The sequence below is a fragment of the Gobius niger genome (genome assembly GCF_951799975.1).
Source record: "Gobius niger genome assembly, chromosome: 19".
Classification (NCBI taxonomy): Eukaryota; Metazoa; Chordata; class Actinopteri; order Gobiiformes; family Gobiidae; genus Gobius; species Gobius niger.
This window is the reverse complement of record NC_136870.1, coordinates 22,693,088-22,719,395: the sequence shown is the minus strand read 5'-3', so window position 1 is coordinate 22,719,395 and position 26,308 is coordinate 22,693,088. Positions and strand designations below refer to the sequence as shown.

Below are 26,308 nucleotides of genomic sequence, written 5' to 3'. Positions count from 1 at the left end.
TCATGTTCCAGCCATGTCCTAATGTGTAGAATGAGCTCAGACCTGTTCACCACAACTGCCTCTAAAATCCTGCGCTGTCACCGAAGTGCCGTCATGCACGAGCTTAATATAGAAGCTGCAGTTACGTGTAAGACCTGAGGTGGCAGTAGTGAGTATAAAATTTCCAACTTGCATGTAGCAAGTAAGTGTAAGGGGCTACATGCAAGTTAGTAATTTTATTTGCATTTTTCTGTGACTGTCTGTTGATGGATGTTTGGTGAACCTTCACCAGAATCAAAGTGGATTAACTTTTATAACCAACGCGAGTCCCCAATGTGATGAAGAGGCCAGGACAGAGTGGTGGTGAGTCAAAACGCGTGTTAGCGTGTGCGTGGTAGCATTTTTGAAGCTGTGTTGCAGATGTCAACTCCTTATAACTTCATTGTGAAGTAACTTCACTTATTGCTGTGATAGTTATATCGATCCGCGGAGTTAACTTAATCGTCTTGTCTTCCAAGTTTGCAAAATACTCCCTGAAAATACTTATATTTCTCACAAATAGTGCTCCATAGTGGTAGAGGTACAATATATCATATAAATGCCTATACTTTACTTTGGGATGGCTAAAATAGCAGGATACAGATCCTTTAAGCTTGTGCATGACGGCACTTCGGCCCCAAATTAATAACTATTTGGGTGACAGTGCAGGATTTCAGAGGCAGTTGTGGTGAACAGGTCTGAGCTTTGTTCGGGACAGTGCATGTTAATGAACATACATGTGTCTCATGCATGTAAACAAGCCACATGGGCTACAATCCAGTGTGGATCCGTCGTCCCCCATGCACACTCTCAAACACACTCTCATTCATCCTGGCCTATTATACCTGTTTTACTGGTAGGGGAAACCGGAGTACCCGGAGGAAACCTACGCAGACACGGGGAGAACATGTAAACTCCACACAGAAAGGCCCCGTCCAGGTGGGAATCGAACCCGGACCTTCGCAGTTATAGGCTTATTATATTTTGAATCTGGCCAAATCTATTATGTTTTTGGCCATTATTGCGTTTGGGTTCCTACAAGGGGCTAGACAGTGTGCACAGCAGTCCCATGTGACTTTCAACTGGACTCCCATTATAATCTAGTCAGTATTCCCTAACTTAAACTTAACGGGGTTGAAAGTGCTTTTCTGTCCTTGTCATTGACGATATACTCGATATTGGATCCAACCCAGTATATATACCCCCAGTTTATATCCGTATATCAAAGCATTATGTGTTAGGGGTGATTGATTGTAAGTTAACCAGTATATTTTGTTCCTATGCTCCTAGTTCATCGCTGCCAACGACAAGCTGTGGTTCTGGCTGGAGGTGAACTCGGTGGTGGACTTCTTCACGGTTCCTCCTGTGTTCGTGTCCGTCTACCTGAACAGGAGCTGGCTCGGTAAGCGCTCGAGTCAACTTTAAATGTCTGCAGTCAGGATTAAACCAGGACTAAACCGGGACTAAACCAGGACTAAAGCAGGACGATAGTAAAATGTTTTAACCCAGGACTATTCCTAAACCTAGACTACTACTTCTGGGCATTAAGCACAGAGGAGAGATTGTGAATAGTTGTTTGTTGGAATTGTTTTTTGCGCATTAATGAATTTAAATGCATCTAATAATTCAAAAAATGATTCATTTCTCAGCCTAATTTTGTGCTTTTCCAATTGCCCGACACCTGCTCCTGCTTCACATCTTCCCACTTCTTCAGCCTTCGTTGCATAATGTTCTGTAAAGAATGAATAACAAACTCTTGTCACGTTACTGCCCGCTGCTGCCATCTAGTGGGCTGGTCGGGGACGGCGGCTTGTTTTTTTCCCCCCTTTGGACAATTACAGTAGTTCTCTCTAATGTTGTTGTGTTGGAATTGTCTATTTCTGTTTGCCGGTGTCAGACGCTCTCAGCTCTCGGCTCTTTCACGTCGAGGTGTTGCTTCTTGCCTCCTCTTTTCCTCTTTTTATCCACAACTAAAGTAAAGAAGTCGCCTTCAGCAGAGATGCTTTTGAAAGTGGAGGCTGTTTGGTTGAGTGATAATTGGGGGCTCTGTGATGGATCTGTTGTTTCCAAACTGTTCCGGATTGTTAAGTTGTGTTTTTTCAATAGAGTTAGAGTTTAGGCATCGGCACCGGAGACCAAGCATTGGCAATTCACCGGCGTAGAAGAAAAATATGTTAATAAGTAAATAAAAAATGAATAATGAAAAAAAATATATATAAAAAAAAAATAACAGTACCCAGCCCTAATCGCCATGACCGTCTTTAGGGGTCGGTACTTTTCAATTTACTCTCATTTATTTGTATAATTAACCACTTAACCGAGTGCATTTTCTCTAGTTCGGCTTTACCCAAACCTAAAAGCCTCTCAAGCTTACAGCCTATAGGCCAGTGTAACGCCTGAAAGCTGAGACCCATCTAGGCTTCTTGCTTGTTATGATTTGTCACGTTTTTGTCCTTTTTTAGTTGTGTTTTGATCACATTGTTGTGGCTTGATCGCAGTAGGCTAGAAAAAAAACAAACTAAGCAAACTAACGTGAAAAAAAAAAAGCATAGGAAAGGAGGCAATCATGTAACAAAAGAGCAGTGGAAAACGTGATAGCAAAAGCAAGGATGAAGCTTAGATGAGTTTTGTAGGTCTTAGCTTTCAAATGAAGTGTTACACTGGCAAACTCCAGCCCAGAAGCTTTGAGATTTGGGTAAAACTGGAGAAAATGTGCTTGTGTTAAGCAATATACATATGGCCTCATAAATAACGGCTTAAACGTATCAGCCTGTGTCACATGTTTCTTAAAGTGCTACATAAAGTCATTGTTCATTCACTGTGGCAGTAAGTTACTATTGTAGCCACAGCCGCCCTGGGGCAGACTGACCATTTGCCACGTGGCTATGATATGCTGTTTATATCCTGATCTCTTATTATGTCAGTGCCCTCTGCTGGACACATGTGGAATTCTTTCCTTTTTTTAAAAATTTAAGCTGCCCCCTAGTGGCTGGAGTGAGCAAACTGGTTATTTCTTTAAAAATCCATAACTCCGCACAGGAATGGGCTAGAGACTTACTTTTTTTTTTGACATGCTCAAGAATTCATGCTCCTCAAAGGGCCACATGTGGGTTAAGTTCTTGTGCATGTTTTTTGGTAGGGAAAATCATCGGCTATGCTTCTATCTAAAAAGTAGTCCCTTTATACACATCTGGACAATGATATAGCACTTTTATACATTTGTAGTTGTTCTAGGTTATTTCTTATGATTTTTAGGACAACAGGCTTCATTTTGAGGGAACGAGGCGATAAACACAGCCAGGGAAAAGCAGGTCGAAGCGAAGCTATAGATGTTGTTTTGCATTTTCATTCATTCACCACTAAGCCCATTCAAATAGATTTACGATTACATAACCTACAGTAAAACCATCATAAATCACTTCCTGCGCCGGCCGATCTGCTGCTCTTTTCGCCCACAACGTCCAGCAGCGGCCCTTCGTGCTGTGATTAATTTACGGATTATTGCCTGTCGCTAAATCCATAGAAAAACATGCAGATCGTCGATGCTTTCGCCACTTTCGTCGGGGAAATCTCGCCACGCGCCTCCAGCCTGTTCGGGACAGAAGAAGTCCGGCCAACCGCTTCCAAGATTAGTTTTTTGCGGCATGTCGGGAAAGCCGTACTAGAATCTTCTTTTTTTTTTTTTTTTCCTCCTCACCAGATGATTTGTAAAGAAGCTTAAAGTGCAATATCCTGATGGAAAGAAAGAAAGCGGTTAAGCTTCGGGGATAGCACGCTGTCAAATCTTTTTACGGACAACCTGTTGGCCGCAGACATGAGGAAGACCCCGGCGCGCGTTGCCACGGACGACGAGTGACCCTTTCTTGTATTTGACGGGGATTTATTTATTTATTTATTTACTTTTGGGGGGGGGGGGGGACCATGATTCCGACCAAAATGCTGGTGTACAGAGGGGCAGACGGAGGCGCGCACAGCCAGGCGGTTTATAGCACGAGGAGGAGGAAGAAATCCACGGGGGAGCTCTTCCAGAAGGGCTACAGGGTCCGCGTGGGACATCCCGAGAAAGAGGAGCAGGAGGGAGCGTGCCACAGCCTCGCAGCCTGCTTCCGTGTGGTCTCGTACTGGGGTAAGGGCAGCGGGGGGACAGGCTTCTGGTGTCCTTGGGGATGTTAAGGCACGGTCAAAAAACACCACAAAGACGCTTTATGTGTCCAATCTCACCTCCAGATACATTTTGTACACTGGGTGTTGCTTTGTTTTAGTACAATCTAGTGCAGTGGTTCCCAAAGTGGGGGTCGCAGCATGATTGTGAGACAATATTTTTTTACATTTCTGGCATTGAATTTGATGTATTGTCTAATTGAGTTAAATTAAAGCTGGGGTGCCTGATTTTTTCCTTTTTTATATTTTTTATTTTACTAGATGCAAGTTGGTCATTTTTACTCACTACTGCCACCTCAGGTCTTGTGCATAACTGCAGGTTCTTTATTATTTGTAATATTTATTTATTTATTAAAATGGTTAGGATTAGGGTTAGGTTTAGATAAGGGTTAAGGTTAGGTTAGGGTTGTTAGGATTAGGGTCCGGTTAAAGGGGCTAGATGCAAGTTAGCCATTTTATACTCACTACTGCCACCTCAGGTCATACATGTAACTGCAGCTTCTATATTAAGCTCGTGCATGACAGCACTTCAGACCCAGAGTAACATCTTTTTGAGTGAAAGTGCAGGATTTTAGAGGCAGTTGTGGTGAACAGGTCTGGGCTCATTTTACACATTAGGACATGGCTGGAACATGTAGGAGGAGGAAAATACTTAATTTTAACATGTTTAAACTCTGTATAGTCCCTTTAAGAATTTAGGAACACAAATAACAAGCTATTTGTATGATGTTCAAAGTTATGTTATCATAACAGGAGCATCTACACTGTAGAATGTAAAATTGTTTTAACTCAAAAAACTGATCCCAAGGGCTGCAAAGAAATGTTATGTTAAACTAATAACAACTTTGCAATGTAGTCGATTTGAAATTTGAGATTCACTTGTTCAGTTCAATTGTGTTTTTAGGTTGACATGACTGTTCTCTGTTGTTAAGTTAAAAATGTTAACTGAAAACAGTTATGTCAACCCAAGAACACACTTGAACTGAACAAGTGAATCTCAAACTTCAAATCGACTACATTGTAAATTAGTTTTTGGTTCAACCTAAAATTTCTTGGCAGCTCTTGGAATTAGTTTTTTGAGTTGAAACAATTTTACATTTTACAGTGCAGTTACACTTTCCAAATTTTTTCATAAGACTTTTGTTTTGTTTGTGTGAATTTTTTTTTTTTTTAAATAATTCAGCATACTGACTCCTCACGTGCATGTAGTAGATCAACATATCAATCAATCTTCCTAAAAGCTGATCGTCTAGATCCGCCTTATCCAGCAGAGGGCGCATTATCACGGTGGATTCGCTTCACGGTAGCTCCGGGTCTGCAGCTTTCCTCTTCTCCTTCAGACCTGAAGTAACACCTTTTTGAGTGACAGTGCAGGATTTTACACATTAGGACTGCTGGAACATGTAGGGGGAGGAAAATACTTAATTTTAACATTTTCTAAATCTTGTATAGTCCCTTTAAGCCAAATATCAATACACAGTATCCAAACTAACATCATCATTTTCTTACATTTTTGTGAAAGTGACCCTGAAAAGTGACCCTGCCAGTTGTGAAACTAATCGATAAACTCGTCCCTGTGGAGAACTGTTTCTAGCTCTTAATTTATAGTTTTGAGTCTCGGTCTTGTTCTTGATTTTACTGCTTTATTGATTGTGGAAAGCAGTTTAGGGCAGAACGGTCTGCTCTTTATATGTGCTATATATATAAACTTGACCTTGATTTGAGTGGGAGTATGAGGAGGGATGCACTTTGGAGAGTTTGTGGATTGTTTTGCACTAAGATGGCAAAGTTGTTGTACACTCTGTAATAATGCTCACATAAATGCATTTGGACACAGCAGATGTATTTATCATTAGTGACTATTCACAATGTTGTTTGGAGATCTTTTCTGTAAATGGATTTTTATTGTTTGATGATTCTTTGGGTCAAGTCTTTGGGAAAGTATCTATGAGATTGTGGCCAGTCTTTTTGGCTGATTTGTAGTAACGACGTAAACTTCCTTATGCTGTTTTTTGAGGATCTGCACTTTGCTTAAGTTGTATTTTTGTTGAGAACTTACCACTTTTCCTCCACTACATTTAAACAAATAAATACTTTCTACTCTACTACGCTTCTCCAAAGGCTCCAAAGTTTAAAAAAAGTTAATTTGTCTATGTCTGCTCATTTAAAAGCCTTGTAATGCACACTCCAGAACAGTAGGTGGCGTTGTGTGAATATGCAATGCCTAATGCCATTGACTCACAACAAAGAAGAAGGCTTGTCCCCGTGAATTTGGGTGCAAACTTTGTATCATAAACGGGTTTGTTTTTCATGTCACTACTTTCACTTAAGTAACAATTTGACTGAGGAACCTTTATTGAAGTAGTATTTGACCAGTTGTATGAGTAGTTTGACCGGCACTTAAACTGAAAGCTGCGCGGTATTTTCCCCCCCAATATTTTTCTGAATTTTTGTAAAAAAAAAATCTTTCCCCATTTTTTCTACTTCTTTCCCCAATTTGTGCTATCTTCTCCACCCCAATTTTTTTTCCAGTTTTCCCAATATTTTTCCTCTTTTTCCCCCCAAATTCCCTCAAATTTTTCCCAAGTTTTTCCTAAATTTCCCCATATTATTCCTCATTTTAATACATTTTTCCTCCAATTTTTTTCCAATGTTGTTCAAATTGTTTCCCAATTTTTCCTTATTTTATTTAATTATTCCACTTTTCCCCTCAATTTTTTTTCCAATATTTTTCTACATTTTTCGTAATTTCCCCCCCCCCAAATTCTTCAAAATTTCCACACACATTTTCCCTCAATTTCCCCCAATTTCCCCTAAATTCTTCCCTAATTTCACTCCCATTTTTCCACTTTCCTTCCCCCATTCCCCCCCAATTTTGTTTTATTTTTTTCCTATTCTTCCATATTTCCTCCAAACTTCTTGACATTGGAGATAGACTTGATATTGTTCATTTCTATACCTCTCGATATGATCTTGTAGACGATATATTTCCCACCTCGACCACCCCTGAATATCGATGACGTCAGAACGTTGAAGGAGGACGTTGTGTCTGACATTGAACTGACTGTGAATAATTTAATATCACTTTGTCTGGTTACACATACTAGTTTTGGCCGCTCCTCCCTCGTTTCCAAACATGGCCGCCTGAATGCACCGCCCTGTATGTGATTAAAGCCTCCATCCGCGCTCATGTCCCGTCGATTGAATTGTCCGTGTTTCTTACTCGCCCTTGACCCCCCCAGCGCCTCGATCGGAGCTTTGACGTCACGCCGCCTCCACCTTGTTTTAATATAATCTCGCTCATTGAGCCCAGATTAAACCCCTCTGCAGGTAGAGGAGAAGTGTGGCGTTTTATTCTTTCTCAAACAGTAGGTGTTCGAATGGCTTGAGCACGGATTGCAAAAATGCATCCGCAAACTGTAGACATGGGTGAAGGCTTTAACGGTAATTGCTTTTCCGTGATGCTTTTTCATATATTTTTCCCCAACTTTTAACACACATTTTTTCTGCTTTTTCTCCACAGGCTTGAGGTTTCTCAGGGCGTTAAGGTTGATACAGTTCTCAGAAATTTTACAGTTTTTGAATATACTTAAGACGAGGTAAGTCGGAACATTTTCCTTCACATTTCTTGTTAGTTTTGGTGCGTGGTCTGTGGATATTTGCATGCATTTTCAAACCCCGCATTCTCAACTGGAGGGGGAAATCTCTACATGTCCATTTGACTGTGCTTAAAGATGCGCTATGCAACTTTTTAGGTGAAAAAAAAAATCTTAATATTTGCATGTATTTAACCTTTTAATGACTTGGTGGCGTTATGGGTGCAGCATGGCACCTTTGCTTTCCCTCACAGTGGCCTTTATGCCCCTCCAGGATCAATTGTTTTTAGGGGTTCGCACCAGAAACGGGCCAGAAACCCCAAAACAATTGATTATGGACCGTCATAAAGGACACTGTGAGGGAAAGCAAAGGTGCTATGCTGCAACCATAACACTACAGAGTCACTAAAAGGTCAAATACACACAAATATCAAGCCTTTTTTTTTCACATATAAAGTTACGTAGTGCACCTTTAATTTTGTTTTAAAACATATACATTTGGGCCAACACCATTTGAGAATGACCAAGAGTTACTCATAGAATTATTGTTCTATTTTCCGACACAATGCATGGATTGAAATGATACTGCGCAGATGTTAGGAGCTTATAGTCGACTAATCTCTTTCATTCATGTGTTCAGCTGCATTTAATACGCAAGATAAAAAAGCTCGAGAAGATAGACATAAATCAGAGGTGGGAGACTCGAGTCGCATGACTTGAGTCGCAATTTTCGGGACATGAGACTGAACTTGGACTTGAGGCCAATGACTCTCAATGACTTGCTGTGACTTTATAGTTGTTATTTGAGTGAAACTGTTGAAAGAGCTGGAGTCATTGCGTAAAAGTGGTGCATCTATATTCTATAGATCTAATCAATACAGCGCAAAAAGGCAGGAGGGAATACGACGTGTTTCTGGATGCATTAAAGGTTTTCTACAGTGAGTGAAGAGGTGAAGATTCATAGACACGTATTAAAGTTTGCAAAGTGAGGAGAGATAGAGTAACAGTAAACAATTCCTCCCCTCTTGGACCAAAAAGCCACTCCTAGTTTGCAAAATGAGGAGAGCAGGACAGAATTTTCAAAAGGAAGCTCTTGATTGGTCCTGAAAGGCCGGTTCAAAGGGAAAGCTCGTCTCATTGGTCAGGGTGGTATCCCACGGTTTCTGATTAGTGTCTGAAATCAGCCACGGGAGCGACTTTAGAGGCGTTATTATTATTTGATATTACTTATTTTACCTCACATTTCAGACCCAGGCACTCACTTGTATACAATCTATTAAATTGGTAAAACATTTAAACTTACAGACTATCACTTTAAGGACAGGAAAACGATTGAAACAATGACTGAAGCTACGGCGCAGACAGGAGCCTCCTGAACCATGAAATGACAGAAATCTTGGGGGCTTTTCGTTTATTTATTTTCGTTATTAATTAGACTTGAAATCCACTTGACTTGACTTGACCCCATGATCAACTGACTTGGACTTGCTTGGGACTTGGACCTTCACGACTTGGACTTGACTCGAGACTTACTCCCACCTCTGACATGAATATGGACATAGATTTCTTTAACCTGAGTCAAGAGAAGTTTGATCTAACCCTTCCCTGGGACATGTCCTGTTTTTTTTATTGTGTGTCTCCACAGTAACTCGATAAAACTGGTCAACCTATGCTCCATCTTCATAAGCACATGGCTGACGGCCGCAGGGTTCATCCACTTGGTGAGTGTCTGGCTTCGTGTTTGTACAGAAGTGATTTCAAGAATTAGTTGTAAAGGTTTTAAATACAAAATACACAATAAAGCAGTTTTAGGGTTGTGGTACTGTAAGGTAAGTTCTCCGACATTTCAGAGCAGCTAATTCATCAAACACTTATTAAATGTCTTGTCATTGAAGATTTCCCTGTGTCTAAAGTCTCGAATGTGCTTCTCCTCTCACAGTGCTCAGTTTGTCCTTTTCTAGGCACCCGTTGGATCCGGACGTAATGAAAGCTCTTCTACTGAATTTTATAGCCTTTATAATCTTGAGTTGAGATTAGACGATCTATCGGCCACTCTATCTCAGAAAAAAGCCGATAATTCTAAGTTATAGAGACTTCCCACACCTCCCTATAGGCCTCAGGGAAACAGAGAAACAATAGCGATGAAATTGTTAAGCTACAAGTTTGTTAAGGCGAGACACGGCAGGTGAATGTATTGATTTCTCCGCAGTGGTCGAAGTGGAGATTTTTAGTTTCCTCCTTTTACGTCTTAGTTTCCATGTCAGAGTATAAAAATGATAAAAAATGTACTCAGTACAGTGCTTATTTTATGATGTTTTTGCCACGAGTGAGGCGGAGATAACCCGGAAGTAGCAGCTCCGCCCCTTTCACACGGGCATAGATCATAGACTGTAAAAAATAATAATAATAATTCATATCTATGTCAGTAACCAAGAGCAGAGGTTTCAAATTGATATCTTTAAATAAATAAAAAATCCCTATAGATACAAACGGCATCCCGCCGAGAGAGGATCTTTTGGGAAACACATTTTTTCACTCTTTTTAGCCATTTTCTGTTGGAATATAAACTTATTTATCAAATACAAATAAAGTCAAGTGTAAATCTGGCCCATATGGCTATTTTCTCACCGCAGATTATTCAGTAAAAGTGAAAAAACAGCAGTCGTAGCTAGCGCTAGCATTAGCACAATGCTAACATGAAGCATCCTGTTAGCATTCTCTGCAATTTTGGCCATTTTCATGCACAAAATGCCTTAATGACAGAAAAATTGCAATACATTTTTTTCTCATATTTATATCAGTAATGTTCAGCAAAAGTTTCAAATCGATATCTCCACATTCATTTTTTTACCCTATTCACCTGCAGTGTCTCGCCTTCAGTGACCGAGTACAATCCATGTGCTTGTATGATTGAACCTCCTCCTCGTTGCAGGTGGAGAACTCGGGCGACCCATGGGAGAACTTCGGGAACTCCCAGGCGCTGTCGTACTGGGAGTGCGTGTACCTGCTGATGGTAACCATGTCCACAGTGGGCTACGGAGACGTTTACGCCAGAACCACACTGGGACGCCTCTTCATGGTCTTCTTCATCCTCGGAGGACTGGTAAAAAAACATTTACATCCGTACTCATCATTCATTCATAACCACAACCCGGGCTTATGTTCCCACCATGACGTTTTTGTGTCTTTGTTCGTCATGTGGGCAGACAGAAAAACGAGTCGGCCATATTATTAGATCACACTTTATTCAAATAATACAAGGGGAAAAAAGTATTACGAGAAGTATTTCAGAAGTAGATGATGAAACAACCTTCCCAATGTTATTACCAGTTTTATTGAGATGAAAGGTTTCTCTATTTGTATTGACATAAAATTAATTAAACAGGTTTTCCATGGGGCTTCAAATGAATATTGTCAATATTAATGCTATTAAAAGTATTCGACTGGATTCCTACTGGCATTAAAGGGATATTTCAGGATTTTTGACATAGGGCCTTCATTTCCTAGTTATCCAGAGTGTTGCTGATTTCTGGAGATATTTTTTTTGTAATTCATGCAGTTCTTATATTTGAAGAGTTACGTGGGTGGTGCATGGGGAGGAGTGAGCAGAAGCTGTCTATTATGTATGAAATTAAATGAAATGTATGAAAAGCTCTATATAAATAAAGATTGATTGATTAATTCTACAGTCTATGGCAGCCATTCCCAAAGTCCGGGACATCGCGGACCCCTAATCAATCGGAAATTCTCTCACGGCCCCCCAACAATAACAATTTACTCTATTTTACAGATAAAATTACAGCAACAATAAAAAATAAAAACAATAAAATAAAGCAACATCTGGCTATAACTTTGGGCTAAATACTGTTTTAAAATCTTACATGTTTGCAAATAAATGTGTTGTTCCTTTTAAAATATATATGTTTTAATGTACTTGTCTTGAAGACAACCTTTGGGGGCCCCCCTGCAGTGCATCTGAGGCCCCCCAGGGGGCCCCGGACCCCACTTTGGGAACCACTGGTCTATGGTATAAACCCAGATCAATCACATTATTTCAAGCTGTTAAAACTCGAGAGAGAAGGCGGAGTATTTGGAGTATTAAGGTAGTCATGGTACAGTCACGATGATGTATTTTAACTAAAACATTTACTGTGACCCATGTCAGGTTTAAACCGAGCATGTGGACTCGTATCCAATTTAGTTTGAAGTTGTTTTAGTTGTATCTGTACCAATATGCAGACAATCACACACCAGAAAGCAGTTGAAATAACACTAATAATATGGCCATGTCTCAGCGTTCTGTTGTTGTAACACAATCCTGCTGTTTCCACATATTTTTATTGATCATTGTTTTGTTTTTAGTGTTTAATTTCAGGAGACACCACCCCCACCCTCTCTTCTCTCCAACAAACAAGACGCACCTGATTTAGAAGCTGGATAGATTTATATGACGTGATGACTTTTGACTTTTTGCACACGTTCTTGACCTAAACGGGGAACTTTGCTGGTACGACAGATAACATGAGGCGCGTGGCTTTGCGAGGAGAAACATTAGTCCAGAGTCAGTCTCATTTGGAGGATTATGGGCAGATGTGTGACAAGTTCATTCAATGACTTTAATCTTTTGGAGAGCAGCTCAAAAAACTCTCTTGCTTCCTACATAATGGCCTGAGAGATACAGTATAACGGCGTATGATGCAGGTTTCTTTTTTAGCTTGCAAAATCTGATATCAAATCTGGTCATGTGTCTTGTTTCTCAATTCATTCATTCATTTTACAGACAGAGAAAAGCCTGAATGCATTTTTCACTGCGCAAAGGTCAGAATTCATCGTCGCGATCTATCCAGCACTAGATCAGCGGGTCCTGTGTTTGTTGGACTAAACATGGCAAAAAAAAAAAGATTTTCTTTATTTTTTCTCACACCTGCCTCCCATTACCTTCTTTTTTTCTAATTCATTAATAAATTGACATTTTCTATTTTACCATTTTCCCTTTTTTTCAAACTATATTCCTTTTTAAACCCTTTATTAAGATGCTGCTCTCATGTTTCCCTATTTTAGAGATAAGATATTGTTTTAATCCGGTTGTAGCACCTCAGACTGCAGTGCATTTACTTTTTACGCAATATAATATTACTTTATACACTATAGACCCTTCCAGCAGTCATCAGAGTTCATGTTATTGTCAAGATAAGAGTTTGTGGTGATAAAGCTAAAGGTACATCTGTAGAGTGTTATGTCCCACTATATTTGCAATTTTTTTGGCCACTAATCACTGCTAAACGGCACTAATGTTTTCTGACGAGGCTTTGACGTTACTCGCCTGTGTCCGGGTGGTTGTCAGTGGCCAAAATAGTCTTGATTAGTCATAGTTTGGTGGCTAAAATGGCGCCTAAGGCTTGAGTTGGCACATAGTATCGCCAGAATGATCACACACAGTTACAAGCTCTATAACTCTATAACTAACTAAATACACAACAAAAATATTGCATGATTAAAACCTCAACTTAGGAAGAGCTACTTCAGCCCATTTTGAATTAAATGAAAAAAAAATGCTATGTATAATGCAAAATATTGTATTTTCAAGTCAATAACTATAAAATAAGCCTTTAGAGTGGACATGTCATGCATATGGAGCCTAAACATAGACTTTAAACATTATTTTGGAGCGCCTCAGCTCTGCTATTTTCCGTTTTATAAGTTGAAAATATGCCTCTGTTAGAATTAAAGCAATGCTAAGCAACTTGTTTACCTTAATAAATCCTTTTCATAGTCCCTGAGGGAGTAGTACAAGTGTTTATGGGATGATTGGAGGGTCTTTCACGAAGGAGAAGCTAACAGGCTAACGGGTAAAGCTAACTGCATGCTAGCGCCACTTTAAACAGTATTTGCAGCCAAGTTTGAGTGAAAAAAATGATTTCCATTGTGTAATTGGATGCACAATATCCCTCTTTCCCTTTGTCTTTTCTATCAGCGTAGTATTTACTCTCACGGACAATTAATACGTTAAAAAACTGCAGTGAAACAATGAAATGCAGGAGAAAGAGCTGGTGAAGATCTTGACTAGGGCTCCTCCTGCTGGCCGCTAAAAAAAATACCTTCTAGGTTGGATATGGCGTGGTTAGCACCTCCAACAGTGTGCGATAAACACGCTTCGCGCACAGAACGGCTCAGGGTCAATAATGTTGGATTATGGGTTTGAACAATGACGTGATTGTAATCAGGAAGTACAGAACGAGGCGCTGACACCGTAGAAGAAGAAACTGCTCAATTTAACAGCTTTGCCCAAGGATTAACGAAATATGTCCACTTGAAATTATGATCAATGACTCTTGATCACAGTCATTTTAACAGACTCTGGGGTTGCTCTTTCATTTTCAGTGCCTACTTTAACTTACAATAAAAAAAGTTCTGTCCACAGACATTGGAAGGGTCTATACAGATTTCTTACACTGTATTTTCGTAACTATGCAAAGTTTAATGAGTAAAATTTATGGAAAACACTATTCTAACTATTTTTTGCTGTAAAATATGCACACAGTAAACCTCCGTAATTGCACTGCTACTATTAAAAATATATATATTCGACTGAGACACACGTCTTGAACCCTGGGCTGCTTTTCTAGACCTAACCTCAACATCTTTTTCCAAACACAGCCTCTTGCTCTCCCGCAGCTGCCTGTTTTAGCCTCTTCTCTGTCTCCTATCTTCCCCTTTAGGCCATGTTTGCCAGCTACGTCCCTGAAATCATAGAGTTAATAGGCAACCGCAAGAAATACGGCGGTTCCTATAGTGCCGTTAATGGTCGAAAGTAAGTATTTCGGGGGCGCTTCCCTCCGGAGAGCCCCCTGTGCATGCCTTGTTTTGTTTCTGTTTATGCATGTAGGCCATGTTTGCTCGCTACGTGCCCGAAATCGCGGCCCTCATCCTAAATCGGAAGAAATACGGAGGGAGTTATAACTCGACCCGAGGCAGGAAGTAAGTGAATGATACAAAAGCATTACGGTGTGGTGTTGTGTGACTCAGGTTAGTTTAAATGGAAACAGGATAGGAGGTATTTACGGAGATGTAAAAGGTCTCATAAAGTCACACTGTGGCTGAAGAATAGGCCATTGTGGTTGTGTTATCGCTGCTTCATCACTGCTTACTGTGAGGATCAGTCAATGTGCACTGGGAAAATCTCAATGAGAAGGTATTTTGTCCAGAAAGAATTTCAAACGGCAGAAAGAAACAAACACAAAACAAAAAATCTCAACTCAAAGGCACGCTCATAATGGTTGGCTAGACACAGAACATTTCAGTGGGTAATTAAAGAATGGATTTGGCTGAGGATCTAACCTACTCTAAACTCATATTTGGCTGCCTTTTGTTGACATCTCCATGGAGACGAGCTGGAGATGTCCCTCTCCCAAGAAAGTCACAGTCAGGTCTGAGGGTAGCTGAGCCACTCACAGCAATAAACGCTTGCATTGTGACTTTAAACTTTAAAAAATGTTAAAATTAAGTATTTTCCTCCCCCTACATGTTCCAGCCATGTCCTAATGTGTAGAATGAGCCCAGACCTGTTCACCACAACTGCCTCTAAAATCCTGCACTTTCACTCAAAAAGGTGTTAATTCGGGTACGAAGTGCCGTCATGCACGAGCTTAATATAGAAGGTGCAGTTAGACGTATGACCTGAGGTGGCAGTAGTGAGTATAAATGGCTGACTTGCATCTAGCCCCTTTAAAGGAATAGGCCACTGTTTTTCCATACTGAGATATGTTCTTACTAAGGTAATAACAAGCATTAGTAATTAGGGTTACAGTTAGGAACAGCCATGAATAAGCTTATTATTAAGGGCCTATTCATATGTTCATAGTAATAGTATAATAAGCACTTGATATGTCAATATGATGATGTCACCGGACCCAACGGGGGGCAGGAGACAGTTTTCCTATTAACAGCATTACACTTCCTCAAGTTGTAGCTAAAAAGAAAATGTATGGATTAGAAAAATGATCATTAATATCAGTCTCTCTGTACAAGACCAAAAATGTCCTCAAAGACAAAATAATCTTTCCTCTATATAATAGTATAGGCCTTTAGAATGTTGTGATGTGACCTGAACCCAGCTTCTTCTTCTCTCTACTTCACAAGCACATCTTAATATAAAACGTTTGAACATTTAGCTTGGCTCCTATTGTACATATTTTAAACACACAAGGAAAACTCGAGCAACCAGAGTAAACCTTGACAAAGTGAATGGAGTCATATTTGTTGCTTATTTCACTAAATCCAATTTGTCAACTGGTATTGACACATTTGATGCACTAAACAAAATCAAAGAAGAGATGTACTCAGAAATGAAAGTAAGTTGGCTCTACAAATTACATGTGGCATTCATACAACTGAAGCATAAACAGTAATGTCAACAATGTCGTAAATGTTGAATTACAAAGGACCTTCTATGAAAGTGAAATATTTATAAACTAAACTTACAGAGACAAATACCTTCACAACATTAAGATTTTGACAGTGCAGTTACATTGTGTTTTGTGTTGGTGGAACATGAAGGATTTTCATTAAACTACAGTAATGACTTATTTGGCTCTTACATGTTTGATCAATGCCTAAAGTTACAGTTTGTGGAAAATCCTTCATGCTGAATGTTGGTGCATGTTTATATTTTGTGTTGTACATTTCTGATTTTGCACAATTTCTGCAAAACACACACGTCACGTCGCAGTTTGCTCTTTCACATCAGCGTCAAGCGAGTCCACCGCAATTTCAGACTCAAATAAAATGAAATGTGGCTTCCTGTCCATCCAGTCATCACGTCCAGTCCACATTGTCCATCCACAAAATGTAGATACTTTTTACATTAGTTTACATAAATCCCATTCTCATCACCACATCACCTGCCATTTCACCTGCTGCTGGTCTCTCTTGTTTTTCTGAGATCTGGAAAAACTGACTTTGTGCTTCTGCTGCTGCTTTGCTTCTTGGCCTTTCTCTTCAGTCCGACCTACACCTTTAGGAAGATCAGTCCAGGCTTCTGTATACAGTAATATGATAAAAGAAAGTCATTTGAAGATTAGTGTTAAGGTTTAGATTACAGCCCGCAAGTTCCATGTGTAGGTATAGGTAACAAGAAAGTAATTACACATGTAAGTACAGGTAATTAGATACAACATGTATGTGTAACAAAGGGCTAAGGGTGTAATAAAGGTGAACATAGTGTCTCACTACAGCCTCCGTCATGTGAAGTTACACGTTATGAGTTTCCGTGGGGCATTAAAGTCATTAAATTGTGCCAAAATCAAGGCCTTACATGTTAGTAAGCATTCCATTGGATTTAAACTGGCATTAAATCTAAATTCAGCTGAAAATGATGATATTACTCAACAATTTTTACTCAAATTCATCGAAAACACGAAAGCTATGGACTAAAACATTCAGCTACAGTTTTGGCTGGCTTTTGCTCAAAAGTTTCCCGTTTTGAAACATTTCATTACTAATGAAATGTTTGAAATCTTCAGAATGTAGGCGGCACAGTTAGCGCTCGTGCTTCACAGAATTGTGTCCTTGGGCGAGACACATCACCCCTCCTGCCTCCACTGCACACTGGTGTATGAATGAGAGTGAGTGAGAGTTTGTTGCTCTAAAGCACTTTGAGTGCCGAGTATAGGTGGAAAAACATGACATGAATTTAGACCATTCACTGAGGTGGGAGTGGGACCGTTGGCGCTAGGGTGATCATACATCCCAAAAAATTCAGGGATTGTCCCGAATCTGTCCCCGAAAAATATTTTTGGAATGTCAAAAGTGCTGTGTGCGCTCTTTAAATAGAAGAGGGGCCTGATCTGGATGAGCTCTACAACAAGAACTGCGCTCTGAAGAATGTTCTAAAGGGGTCCCCAACCTTTTTCCTGCCCGGGACCGGGGGGAGCGCACTTAGAAACACATGCATGATTTGGGTCCCGTTTTTTAAAGCATGGAGCGCAGCCCTTTGAATGCAGTGCTACTGCAGGACCGCAGCACATTCTCTCCTCTATCTTTCACTCTACTGTTCATTTAACAGCGGGACAAATGCAACTGTCTGCCCTGTGAAAGCGTGAAAGGTTGTGAGGAAAGGTTGTGACGAGCTGAGGGCGAAGGCAAAAGGGAGAGAGATGCTCTGTGGCGCTGGTGACACATTGAGCAGCACAAGGCAGCGCTGATTCTGTCTGTAATAAAACCAGATGAACTCGAGTCCAAAGGATTTCTAGGGCGACTTTCTATCGTGAGTTTCATTACACATCTATGGATGAGCTCATTGGCTTGTGGACAGGCCATAGATAGGACAAAATGCAGTTGTTTATAAAGTTTTTCCTATTTCTCTGCGGCCTAATGCCTGCCTCAAAATGTTTATTTTTGTAATGCATTCCATTAGTTTGATTTGCCGTTGAGCATAATTGTAAGCACATGACACAGATTTCAGGGCAACTCATCTGGTCACCCTAGTTATTCTTCCAAGGAATTGAATATTTTGCTCTTGTGGCATTAAAATGTACATACTTATGGTAATTTCACCCAATTGATGGAACTATTTGATGGCCAAAGCACCTGCAACACCACATACACCTTTATTACACTTTGTATACAGTTGTTACACTTTGTACAGCTTTATTAAGCCTTGCACTTGTAATAACCTGTACTAACATGTGTAATAACATTCTTGTTTCCTGTACCTCCACATGGAACTCGCGGGCTGTGAAGTGTTACCAATATTTGTTTTCATTAGACAGATTTTGTTCAGCGTTTGATTAAAATGGCTTTGCTTTGGCTGGTTTTGTGGGTAGAGGTTGGTGTTTATTTTTTATGATGTCCTGTGTGTCTGTTTCCTTTTATTGTGAAGACGTTTGGGGTAAATCATTATGTTGGGATTATTGCATGGATTCTTGGTCGTAAATGTATGAACGAGCGTCTTCTATGTCGCGTCCAGTTGTTGATGTGGCCACAGAGGTAAGAACCTTCTCATGTTCCTCGATGTCACCGTGTGTGGTCACATGATCTGAACTCAGCCACAAAGTAGGATTTTTTCTGTCTTTTTCTCAAAATATGAACCCAGATAGTTTTCTTTTCAGCTGCCACTTTCTGTCACCTTAACTCACCAGCACTAATTTCAATTCCTATTCTTCCATTTAATACAAGATTCATACTAACTCATTATAAAACGATATATGCTCATAAAAAAATGAATAAAAGTTAAAGTTAATGGAGCTTGTATTTACTAAAAAAGACTCAAAGAATGAGAAGGTAATTAAGTAAGGCAAGACAATAAAACACTTATTTAGAAGATTTGTCTGACACTTTATCGACCAAAAAGTTATTAAAGCATTTAGCTGTTTTCTCAAATGTTTATCTGCTTCAGTTAAAATTATTATGAAGATGTATGTAATAAATCTTGGAATACGCTGATTTTTCTTCCTTTTAAGTTCAAAACTACTGGCAGAAATCAGAATGACTCAAATTAATGTAAAATATTATCAAGATGTCATTTTAGGAGTGAAGCAGCTTTGTGTACAGACCACACCAGAAAGACGACCATCTTAAATGAGAGCTTGAATGAAGGTTCTTTATGTTTTCAATTTGAGATGAGATAACAATGCTAATGCCAATGGAACAAGCATATACTCAATTCTTCTGCTCCTTCTTCTTCTTCTTCTTCTGCTTCTTCATCTCCTTCTTCTCGTCCTCCTTCTTCTTCTCCTCCTTCTCCTCCTCCTCCTTTTCCTTCTCCTCCTTCTTTTACTCCTCCTACTTCTCCTCCTTCTTCTCCTTCCTCTCCTTCTCCTTTTTCTTCTCCTCCTTCTTCTCTTTCTTCTACATCTTCTTATGCTCCTTCGTCTTCTCCTCCTTCTTCTCCTCCTTCTCTTTATTCTTCTGCTCCTTCTCCTCCTCCTTCTTCCTCTTCTTCTCCTGCTTCTTCCCCTCTTCTTCTCCTTCTTCTCCTCCTTCTCCTCCTTCCTCTTCTTCTCTTTCTTCTACATCTCCTTCTCCTGCTCCTTCGTCTTCTCATCCTCCTTTTTCTCACTTCCCCTCCTTCTCCTCCTCCTCCTCTTTATTCTTCTTCTCCTCCTCCTTCTTCTCCTTCTTCTTCTCCTTATTTTCCTTGTCTTCCTTCAAAACACTTAATTCAAGTAGATTTGCATTATTTCTTCTATAAGATAATATTATTTTCCACTGCATGTGTAAAGTTGTCAGGAAAATAATGTTGCAATATCGTACAATTACTTTACTCGAGCAAAGGTAGCTCACTACTACATAAAGTTACTTCATTTCGCCCCTTTACAGACATATAAACGTATAAACAAAAACAAAACAAAAAAAATATCATATATCACCACTGCTCAATGACTCATTCTTAAATCGAGTGTGAATACGTGGAAATGCAGACTATGATCTGATAGGTCTGTGTAATCCACTGTAATCCTTCGTAATCTGTCTAACCTCAATGGCCCTCGCAATCCCGCTCCACACAGCGCCACACGCCGCCGCACAAAACTCACCACGTGCCACATGTTTCACTCCGAGAAGAAGACATGTTTCGGTGTCTTCCAAAGTGTCACTAAACGTTATTGTCGCCCTGATTTTTGTCTTCAAGGCACATCGTTGTCTGCGGCCACATAACGCTGGAAAGTGTCTCCAACTTCCTCAAAGACTTCCTACACAAGGACAGGGATGATGTCAATGTAGAAATTGTTTTTCTCCATAAGTGAGTTCCCGAAATTCCCCGTTGATGTGATTCTGATGGATTAGATTAGATATGGATTAAATGGTGTGGTTTGCCTGCAGTATTTCCCCTAATCTTGAGCTGGAAGCCTTGTTCAAGCGTCACTTCACTCAGGTGGAGTTCTATCAGGGATCTGTCCTCAACCCACACGACCTGGCACGTGTCAAGGTCTGTGCGGCTGCTGAACTATACACTTAGAAATATCCTCCACGAAAACTTACTGTGCAAAGTCACTTCCTGTTTCCGTGTTTCTTTGTTGTGTCTAGATCGAATCGGCCGACGCCTGTTTGATTTTGGCAAATAAATACTGCGCTGACCCTGACGCTGAAGACGCCTCCAACATCATGAGGTGAACTGCACATTCACACACTTCTAATTACAGATCACATGGAGTCATTTTTATCACATGATGAAAGACTATTGACTAAATATTTCCGCCATTTGTTTTAAAGCAGTAATAAGTAACTTGTTTACCTTAAAGGGATATTTCAGGATTTTTGACATAGGGCCTCATTTCCTAGTTACCCAGAGTGCTGCTGATACCTGGAGTTATTTTTGTAATTCATGCAGTTCTTATGTTTGAAGAGTTTCGTGGCGCTAGGCTAGTGCAAGGCTAGCGCATTTCTATGGTATCAGCTAGCCTGCATTAAAAACAGTCTGACCCGCTCCACAGAGCACCTGAGGCAAATCACTTATAACGCCAGACTAACCATATAAATGTCTGTGTCGACAGAATAATTTTAACCATTTTGCATTTAAAATACCTTATATTTGAGTGTATTTGTATAAGCTACGCAGCAGCAGAGTGATCTGCTAGAAAATAGTCCCTTAAAATGCGATCATTCATGTGATGCAAGGTCAGTTATATTCCAAAAATGATTCTTTCGACACAGACATTTATATGGTTAGTCTGGTGTTATAAGTGATTTGCCTCAGGTGCACTGTGGAGCGGGTCAGACTGTTTTTAATGCAGGCTAGCTGATATCATAGACATGCACTAGCCTTGCATTAGCCTAGCGCCACGAAACTCTTCAAACATAAGAACTGCATGAATTACAAAAAAAATATCTCCAGAAATCAGCAACACTCTGGATAACTAGGAAATGAGGCCCTATGTCAAAAATCCTGAAATATCCCTTTAATAAAGCCTTTGCGTAGTCCATCTGGGGGTAATACAAGTGTTAATGGGATGTTTGGGGGTCTTTCATCTCCCCCTGCACAATGTGGCTACGCTAGTTCCTCTGAGCTGAGGTTGTGGGCGCTAGTACTTCCTGTTCGTATTAATTTCCATTAAGATTAGCTTAGACCCGTTCGAATCATCGTATTTCCTACAGATTCTGTGGTGGACAGTGAGTTCCTGGTAGATGATCACTTCCTGCAGGTGAACGAGTTGCTGTACAGTGTAAATATTTCCATAGAGGAGACGCCTATGTTTATAAGGATCAGTGAGTTTGTCTTGAAGCTAAAGGCTAGCATTCATTTCATGCATTATACAACTATAGCATGTTAGCCTTTAGCTTCAAGACAAACTATCAATCCTTTATGATCACAGGTGTCTCCGATCTGAACTCATCCTACATCAAGATTTGAACACACAGTAAATGATCATCTACTAGGAACTCACTGCCCACAACGTAATCTTTAGAAAATATAATTATTATTCCAGGAAAAGAATACAGACAGGAAGTACTGGCACTCACAACTTCAGCTCAGAGAAACTAGCATAGCCATACCGTGCAACAAGCCACTTGCATCCTCGCTGCCTACAGGTCCGAGGCCCCAATACATAGTATTAGAATCACGAAGAAGAAGCTAGCAGGCTAACGGGCAAAGCTAACTGTGGGCTAGCACGACTTAAACAGTATTTACAGCCAAGTTTGAGTGAAAAAAATATCACCATTGTGTAATTGGATGTACAATATCCCTCTCTCCCTTTATCTTTTCTATCAGTGTAGTATTTACTCTCACGGACAATGAATGAGTAAAAAACCCTGTAGATGCTGTGACACCGGAAGTGGCGCTTATGGCCTCTTGGAGTTACTTAGTTCTGCTTTAAAGTTACAAGATGTAAATACGATCAATCTTTTTGTCCTGATCCAGAGTGATCTCCATAAAGAACTACCATCCGAAGATCAGAATCATCACACAGATGCTGCAGTATCACAACAAGGTCAGAATTTACAGTAGTATAAAACAAAAACAATACCCAAAAGCAAGTGTTTGATATGATACCCCTTGTGTAGGCGCATCTCCTGAACATCCCGAGCTGGAACTGGAAGGAGGGCGACGATGCTATCTGTCTGGCGGAGCTGAAGCTGGGGTTCATCGCTCAGAGCTGTTTGGCCCAGGGCCTGTCCACCATGTTGGCCAACCTCTTCTCCATGAGGTCCTTCATCAAGGTACGCACTGCGCTCCCATTAGAACGGTTCAGGATGTCCATGAATCCAAATATAATGAACTTTAAAATAGCATCATATGTTTTGACCTAACACACTACATTGCTCTTTTGGGAAGTCTATCCACAAGGTTTAGGAGTGTGTTTAAGGGGATTTGTTAGATCTTCCAGAAGTGCATTTGTGAAGTCACACTGTTGGCTCTCAGTGTCTAATTCATCCCAAAGGCCAGTCAAGTTCATCCACACCAAACTCATGTCAAATGTCTGGGGCACAATCATGTTGGAACAGGAGACACGATCTCACAAAGTTGGTATAGAATTGTCCAAAATGTCTTGGTGCTAAAGCATTCAGGGTTCCTTTAACTGGAACGGAGTGGCCAAGCCTGGTTCCTGAAAAACCCACACCATAATCCGCCCTCCACCAAATTTTACACTTGACACGTTGTAGTCAGAGAAGTGCTGTTCTCCTGGCAACCAGCAAACCCAGACTCGTCCATCATACTGCCAGATGGAGAGGTGTGATTTGTCACTCCAGAGAACCAGAGAACGTGCTGCTCTAGAGTAGGGCTGGGGACTGTTGCATTTTTTTTTAAATACCAGTACTTTAGCGATACTTGGTTTTCAAAACAGATACCTGAACAATACTTTTTTGATGCCTATACTAAAATATGTGTGATCGAAACGGGCAGAAAAAACACACACAAACCCCCACATTTTCCCTGTTTTTTTTATTTTTTATTTTTTCCAACTTTTCCACTTGTTTTCCCTTTTTTCACACTTTTTTTTTCAAGTTTTCTACATGTTTTTTTTTTTGGAGAAAAATCTATATTTCTGATTTCTTTTTCCCAAAATGTTATAATTTTCCCCCCAAAATGTTCTTCATCTTTTCCACTTGTTTTCACATTTTTCCCACTTTTTCCAAAGTTTTCTACATGTTTTTTTTTACATCGAGAAAAATCTAAATTTCTTCAAATGTTCCCAATTTTTCCCCCCAAATTTTGCCCATTTTTTTTTTCTCACTTTTCTCAATTTTCCCCCTTTGTTTTTCAACTTGTGTGTCACTTTTTTTTTTTTTTTACATTTCTTTTACATTTTGATGACCAACAGCATCAAAACTTGAATATTCTTTTCGGTACCTGCTTTTGATGATTGTATTTTTTCGATACCAGTAGTACCTTCAACACCAGTCTGTTATCGTTTAACGGCACCATGCCCTGCTCTAGAGTCCGGTGTTTTCCACCTGTGCGTCTGACACTTTGCCACTTGGTGCACTCTCTCCTGATATCTGGAAACTTTCGGACTATCATTGTAAATCAAACATGCCTTTCTTCAGATCGAGGAGGACACGTGGCAGAAGTACTACTTGGAGGGCGTGTCCAATGAGATGTACACAGAGTATCTGTCCAGTGCCTTCGTGGGACTGTCCTTCCCTGCCATCTGCGAGTGAGTTCAGACACATTCACAAAACGTCCCACAATATGAATGTCTCTGTGCTTAATAAAGTCCACATGTGTCCCTTGTAGACTGTGTTACGTGAAGCTGAAGCTGCTTCTCATTGCCATCGAATACAAGTCTGATATAAGAGAGAGCAGGTGACACACAATCTACATTAAACTAACATAAAGAGTCAGCACTCCACTAACATGTTTTCTCCTCGTGGCGTTTCTTCGCAGCACTCTGATAAACCCTGGGAACCACGTGAAGATGGAGGAGGGGACTCTGGGATTCTTCATCGCCAGCGACGCCAAAGAGGTCAAGAGGTGAGATGGAAAATAGTGTTGACACGAGTAAATCATGCCATTGTTTTGGGGCTGGGCAATGACGATATTAGACCGTCTTACGATCTCCAGAGCTGACGATCTGTCATTTTTGTGCGATCATTTTATCACGGTTCTAAGTACCGAAGCCGCTAACTTTCTACTGTGCAATGACGGACGCTAGTAATGGGAGCGTTTAGCAGTGCGCATACATGACCAGGCTCCTCAATCTAGAGCTTTAAACTCAGTGTTCTGTCTCTATATCAGCTGTATTTATGTCAGTATCTTTGCCCCCTAGATCACAGTGTGTGTTTATTTACCTGCTGGCACATGTGCGAAGAAGCGAGTGTGTCCTTCATCCTTTCAGTTCTGTCAGGCGCTGCATCCTTCTTGTCTCTTTAACTTAAATCCTGGGCCGTGTTCACAAATGCGCTGTTTATCCATATCTTTGAAAATATAAGACTTGTCCAACTTTGGTGAATGACTTGGTCAAGCAATAACTTATGGTAACAAACTGCTTCCAGTTTGCCTTTTACACAATAAAAGTCACTGGACGCTTTAGTGAGACTCTTATTGTGAAAGGGTCAGACAGCGACAGAGCGTCACTTCACAGCAGCTTGACGTCATGAGAGAGACTCTCAGAAAATATGACAAACAGCAACAGACATTAAAGTGATAGTCTGGTCCCTCCTTCCCGGATCTCGGCAACTGATCAGAGTCTAGTATCCTCCCACGTTGACCAATGAGATGAGCTTTTCCTGTGAACCAGCCTGTCAGGCCCAATCAGGAGGGGAGGGGGAGGAGCTTGATCATTTACATTTGAAAAATCTGTTCCTGTTCTCCTCATTTTGCAAACTAAGAAGGACTTTCTGGTTAAAAAGGGGAGGAATTTTGATAATTTACTTTCAAATTCCACTCTGTCTCTCCTCACTTTGCAAACTTACAGACTATCACTTTAACAACAAGCCTTTACCAAACTTAGTGTTACCTTTTTACTTTTATTTTCTGGAGTTTTATTGTGTTTTTTAATGTATAGAGTTAGTTAAGTCTATTTTTGCTGTATTGATTACCACAAGGTTGAATAAATTAATGATTCAATCTTTTTCTTCTTCAGTGTGTAATTTAAGTCATTTTTGTGATAAATCGAAATCGGGAGTGAATAATTCAAAAATTGTGATATTCTATTTGTGCCATATCGCCCACCCCTATTAATTTCACTTCATTTTTATTTATTCCAAAGGGCATTGTTCTACTGCAAAGCCTGCCACGACGACATCACCGACCCAAAACGCATCAAGAAATGTGGATGCAAGAAATGTAAGTTTAGAAACGTTGGCTAGTAAGTATTTGACTGAATTACTTGTTAGTTTTTCCACATTTTCCATAGAAAGTGCCTTACTTTTTACATGCTCCGGCTCCGGTGATTCTCAAACTTGACAGTAAAGCAGGAACTGGAACACCGTACTGTAAAACCTTCTAACCTTTATTTTTTCCCCCCCTGCTGCATTTTGGACACTCCGTTTGTTTAAATATTAGTGGTTTATTGTGAGTAATGAACGTCCTGAACGCAGCCTGACCCTGAAGTAGCCTGCAGTGAATGCTCAGTAGTGGATGTTGCATGTTT

The 26,308-nt window shown here is 40.2% G+C and overlaps 1 protein-coding gene and 1 long non-coding RNA gene across 9 annotated transcripts in view; one reads left to right on the top strand and one right to left on the bottom strand.

Moving 5' to 3' along the window:
- The window catches only part of LOC306978522 (calcium-activated potassium channel subunit alpha-1-like), a 149,789-nt gene that overhangs the window by 82,689 nt on the left and 40,792 nt on the right, over nucleotides 1-26,308 (top strand). For 3 of the 8 annotated variants that reach the window (XM_079577112.1, XM_079577107.1, XM_079577110.1), the window contains exons 5-18: nucleotides 1,309-1,420; nucleotides 7,703-7,778; nucleotides 9,421-9,496; nucleotides 10,708-10,878; nucleotides 14,495-14,586; nucleotides 20,404-20,514; nucleotides 20,595-20,700; nucleotides 20,799-20,881; nucleotides 22,633-22,702; nucleotides 22,776-22,931; nucleotides 24,261-24,370; nucleotides 24,451-24,519; nucleotides 24,601-24,687; nucleotides 25,925-26,001. In XM_079577112.1, the coding sequence (XP_079433238.1) occupies nucleotides 1,309-1,420; nucleotides 7,703-7,778; nucleotides 9,421-9,496; nucleotides 10,708-10,878; nucleotides 14,495-14,586; nucleotides 20,404-20,514; nucleotides 20,595-20,700; nucleotides 20,799-20,881; nucleotides 22,633-22,702; nucleotides 22,776-22,931; nucleotides 24,261-24,370; nucleotides 24,451-24,519; nucleotides 24,601-24,687; nucleotides 25,925-26,001 (1,396 nt within the window). Of the gene's footprint in view, nucleotides 1-1,308; nucleotides 1,421-7,702; nucleotides 7,779-9,420; nucleotides 9,497-10,707; nucleotides 10,879-14,494; nucleotides 14,587-14,661; nucleotides 14,754-20,403; nucleotides 20,515-20,594; nucleotides 20,701-20,798; nucleotides 20,882-22,632; nucleotides 22,703-22,775; nucleotides 22,932-24,260; nucleotides 24,371-24,450; nucleotides 24,520-24,600; nucleotides 24,688-25,924; nucleotides 26,016-26,308 lie in introns of all 8 variants that reach the window. The other 5 variants (XM_079577109.1, XM_079577105.1, XM_079577108.1 and 2 more) reach the window with 3 other exon arrangements.
- The window catches only part of LOC306978668, a 428,827-nt gene that overhangs the window by 394,065 nt on the left and 8,454 nt on the right, over nucleotides 1-26,308 (bottom strand). The window lies entirely within an intron of this gene.